The 4,990-nt window shown below is 31.6% G+C and overlaps 1 protein-coding gene across 1 annotated transcript; it reads left to right on the top strand.

The window, feature by feature from the left end:
• Positions 1-309: 309 nt before the first annotated feature.
• LOC114405487 (ethylene-responsive transcription factor 13-like) lies at positions 310-948 on the top strand. Its single transcript, XM_028367993.1, has one exon. The coding sequence runs from the start codon at positions 465-467 to the stop codon at positions 876-878; it is 414 nt and encodes a 137-aa protein (XP_028223794.1). The 5' UTR covers positions 310-464; the 3' UTR covers positions 879-948.
• Positions 949-4,990: the final 4,042 nt, after the last annotated feature.

Raw genomic sequence — 4,990 nt, 5'->3', positions numbered from 1 at the left:
AACGAGTGCAAAGATTTAGGTAATTTAATTGTTTTCTAATACACTGGCTGGTAACATAGCATTTGTCATTTTCTTAGTATTGTCAGTTGTCAATGATTAATATTTGTAATCCTTGATTTGCCTTTTTCTTTTTCGGTAGAAACATAAAAAAACATCTGCAATGTGTTACATAAGAACCGTTAGAAAACTCGCTTTTTTAACGACGGTATTTTTTAGAACCGTCGTTAATGGTGTTTTATTTTCAATGATGTTGGCTACAACGACGGTCTATAATCATTGTTGAAAGTCCTATTTAATCGTCGTTAAATAGTATTTTTGCAGTAGTGTGAATATACCAGTGTTATTTTGCATCTTCACTATGTCTACCTTTTTCCTTATAAAAACATAGACACGACACTCACAAGTCACAAACAAGAGAACCTACGAAAGTAAAAAAAAAAAAAAAATCAAACTTGTACGAAATAATGAACCCTCATGCTTTAAACATCAACATGAATACCCTTGATGACATTGAGCTCCCTATAACGACGTCGTTTAACGATGCTTCCGCGTTGGTGCCGCCAACAACGGCAATGTTTGGATGGAACTCCAGCTTTCGGAATGTTTTCTTGGTGGAGAACTGGGCAGAGCTGCCGTTGAAGGAGGATAACGTGGAAGACATGGTTATCTACGGTGTTTTGCATGAGGCTGCCACCACCGGATGGCTCCCCGCTAATGCCAATGGGGTGAGCAACGTAGGGATAACTGTGAAAATGGAAACTAAGAGTCAAAATAGTGACAATTCAATTGCGCGTGGCACTCACGCGCCTCCTAGGAGGGGGTTGAGCTATCGGGGCCTAAGGAGGAGGCTGTGGGAAAAGTATGCAGTAGAGAGATAAGTGTGAGAGTGGGCCTTGGAACCTACAAAACTGTTGAAAATGCAGCTTTGTCTTATGATCGAGTCGCGTTCAAAATTCACGGCTCGAAAACAAAGCTGAATTTTTCTCATTTAATTGACTTGGATTATCATATCGAGCCAATTAGGGTTAACTTAAAAAAATGTTAATTGGATGTTTCCTTGTCATCATTGGAGGTGGCTCCAAAGCGGAGTAAGAATGGCTCTTCCACATATTTGGAGCTGAATGATTCAAACATGTTGCAGTTTTTCTATGGACAGTAGGTGGCAATAATAATAGAGAATTAATGTTTATATGAAATGTGTTAATGTATGTCTCCCCATTGTTATGGGATTGTAGAAGTGTGATGATAATTTGTGATAGTCTTAATTTTCCTTTTGTTAATTATTATAATTTTGGTGTTTGGCTCTTTTGTAAAACACCAAAGAATTTTCACAAGTTTCGTTTTTTTAAAACTTAATCAATACTTTAAGTTCATTGTTCCCCTCCAATTAATGATGATAATGATGATGCATTTGAAGAAAGACAGAAGTCAATAGATCCGCATAATCATTCACATATGATAAACGTGTATTTTGATTCTACTATATTTTCATATTAATGACATAATTTGCTGGTGTTGCTTCATAATTTGAAGAAAGCCAGAAGAAAAGAGAAAACTAATAAGATTACGTAATGCATACTCTTTATTATTTGAACATTCGTATGTAGTGAGGGTGGGTGTGGACACCATAAATTAAATATTTATTTGTGGTTATCATTCTACAATCAGATGCTCTAATAAAGAGGGTTACTTCCTCTTTACTCAGGGAGCAAAATTAATCATAATAAATTAATCAAAATCACGTGTTGAAAGAAACAGTTATTATCCTCAATAAGGGACAAGATTTTAATTTGCTAAAATCGGTGACTAGCGACTACAACTATATATCGATAACTTTAAACTTAATTAATTAAGGATTCTTCTATATATATGAAAGGATGCGGAGATTTTTTGAGGGGCAGCTCTGAGAATGGTAAGGAAGTGGGGAAAATGTGTTTAGAAGGATTTATAAATAGTCAACACAGATAACCAAACTATGTAAAAGAGTAACAAATAGGCAAAAAATAATAAATATGTAATATCTATTCTATGATTTGTTCAAAAATTGGTATTTTGATTTGGGTCGTTTATATATTCTTGCTTTCTTCATCAAGTTAATATTTTGTTCTAACTGTGTTTGATGAAGAGGCGAGTTTTCTATCCCAAATAAGTTCATAAATTTTAATACTATATTAAAAAGTCAACTATGGATGGGATAGCATAGTAATAGATCACAAAACATTGACTAAAATGTTACAAAGAGAATATCTTGAAAGTTGATGTTAATTTTCAAACATTTTCAAAGTGCTTATAATTTTTGGAATGATATTTTTGGTGTGTGGACAAAGTTCCACGTTGGTGAGTTTTGCATTCGGCTTGCACTCCAAAGCCATAAAAGGAACTTTGTTCACATTCCAAAATATTGATTTGTGCAATATCATAAATTTTTAGGAATCCAATAGATCTTTAAGAAAAATTAATAGAGAAAATAGTTTTTCGTATGAGATTCTTTTGGTAGTTGTAATTTCTTTCATTTAGTAAAATTCTTTTTTTTTCTCACTGTGATTATAGATACTCTTTTCTCATCTCTTACTTTAGTTGCGCGTAATTATTTTGTTACCCGTAGTCAACATGGATTATCATTTTGTTAGAATTAATGTCTCATGTGAAAAACATGTGACTTATGTAGGGACTAATAAATAAATAATTAATAATTAAGGACTAAATTGTAATTAAGTTAAATAGTATAAGTTTCTAAAAATAACTGTTACTTGATGGAAATAATGATTATAAAAGGGGTTCATAACGTAAAACGAGGTCCCCTTCCTGACAAAAAAGTGTTCTCTCTAATCTCTAGTCATCACAAACGTAAAGAGACAGAAAGAATAGTCCAAGGGAGTGAAATCTTATTTTTCTCCTCTGTCAAGAAATCAATACGTATTATTCATTTATCATTTGTAAGAATCATAGGTTTCAAGATCGTGTTGGTTTCCTATAATTGTTAATCTAGGAAACCCTTAAAAAATTTTACATGTGGTATCAAAACATGTGTTATGAAATTTATGATTCTTTAAAAATGCTTTATTTTCTCCCAATTATGCATGAACCCTAATTATAAAATTTAGGGATTTTTTTTTTCTACTGCAGCTATGAAATTTTATATTGAAATGAGTATTAATTAAATTGGCCTTCAAATCACAAGTATGAATGCGTAAAATTATATTATTTTGATTGTGTTCAATAGAGAAAGACTTGTGATGTTTGTACGTGATTGGCGCTATGGACTGTACATATTAAATTTGGAGAAAAAATTTAGATTCATCTTTTTGTGCTATCTAATTTGATTTGATGATAATTGCTGGTGTTGGTTTTTTCCTTTAACATATATTCATAAATGTGGAAAAAAGCCATTATCGTGACTGCCAGTTTTTATTTCCAATTTTTTGTGCTATCTAATTTAACTCAACATGTACACTCCTGGCAGGGTTGAAGGAATCCTTTTGAAATTGCTATTTGCAACCCACATTTTGTTATTCTCAATCACACTTGCTCATTTTTTTCAAATATTATTATTAAACGTGATTAAAGGATTGAAAGTTTATGTCCTACAATTAAATTAACGTGAATACTTTGAAATTGCAGGTAACAATATATATATATATATATATATATATATATATATATATATATATATATATATATATATGCTACATATTTGCTTGAATGTGTTTGAATGCAAAAGACAAATAAATGTGAATATTATTTTATGGCCTGGAATAAAATTAATAAAATGGCTATGAATTGTTAATAGCAATAAGTATGTGCGGGACATATATTTGTTTGAAATTAAGTGTATGATAGATTTATTAGTCACCAAAGTGGCCAAGTCTATAAGGTTATTTAATTCTAAATTAATTATTATTTCAATTATTCATAGAATAATGGATGCTAAATTATATGATTATTGGTTTATGGGTACATTGAAATTCATTGTTATAAGACATTTATGGATCGCCTAAAGGTTGATTAGTTGTTCTTATAATTAATGAATATAATTGTAGGCGATTTATGTGTATCATTAATTTTATTTATATACCCAAATGAAATAAGTACTACTAATTGGTGCATATTTAATTGTTAAATAATGTTAAGAATTTTATTAGCATCATCATGTTTGTATGTTGTGTGTTGGTGTATCACCCAAAGGAGAGCATCAATATACATTGACTGTTATCTGAGCGAATCATATGTATGACATGTGTTTTATGTCTCAAAATACTTATATAAATTTTATTATGAAGAGAAAGTCCATTATAAAGCTTGAGAAAAATTTAACAGACTCAACCTAATGTTGATGAGAATGACTGTTGTAGACAGTACTAAGTTTTCCCTAAAATCGAAAGTGTTGAAAAGTTTATGGGATTAGTGGGAGAGCGGTCTCAAACAGCTGATAAGTCTCTTTCTAGGACATTAATTAATATGCTGACCATCATGAAGTTTGACGGTTCGCGTACTATGCATGAACAAGTCATTGAGATGACAAATATTGCAGCAAGACTCAAGACCTTGGGAATGGTTGTGAATGAGAACTTCCTTGTTCAATTTATTTTAAACTCATTACGCCTGAGTATGGCCTGTTCCAAATGAGCTATAATACCATGAAAGATAAATGGAATGTGCATGAATTGCACAATATGTTAGTTCAGGAAGAAATATGGCTTAAGAATCAAGGAAGTCTTTCAGTCCATTATGTTAGCCACCAAGGGAATCAAGGAGCTGAAAACAAATTTTATGAAGAAGCATGATAAAGGCAAAGGGTCATTAAAGATCAATGGCGACTCTTTGCAAATCCAGAAGAAGGTATCAAAGGGCAATAATTGTCAATTTTGTGGGAAATCAGGACATTTCCAGAAGGATTGCCTAAAGTGTAAGTCTTGATTCAAAAGGAAAGGTGAGCTTAATGCTCATATATGTCTTGAATCAAACTTAACTGAAGTTTTTCATAATTCAT

The sequence above is a fragment of the Glycine soja genome, chromosome 3 (genome assembly GCF_004193775.1).
Source record: "Glycine soja cultivar W05 chromosome 3, ASM419377v2, whole genome shotgun sequence".
Lineage (NCBI taxonomy): Eukaryota > Viridiplantae > Streptophyta > Magnoliopsida > Fabales > Fabaceae > Glycine > Glycine soja.
The sequence above is the reverse complement of the archived record's forward strand: the minus strand, read 5'-3'. Positions and strand labels throughout refer to the sequence as shown.

Excerpts from the sequence above, each read along its gene's own strand:
- LOC114405487 (XM_028367993.1), top strand. The coding sequence starts at position 465 with ATGAACCCTCATGCTTTAAACATCAACATGAATACCCTTGATGACATT.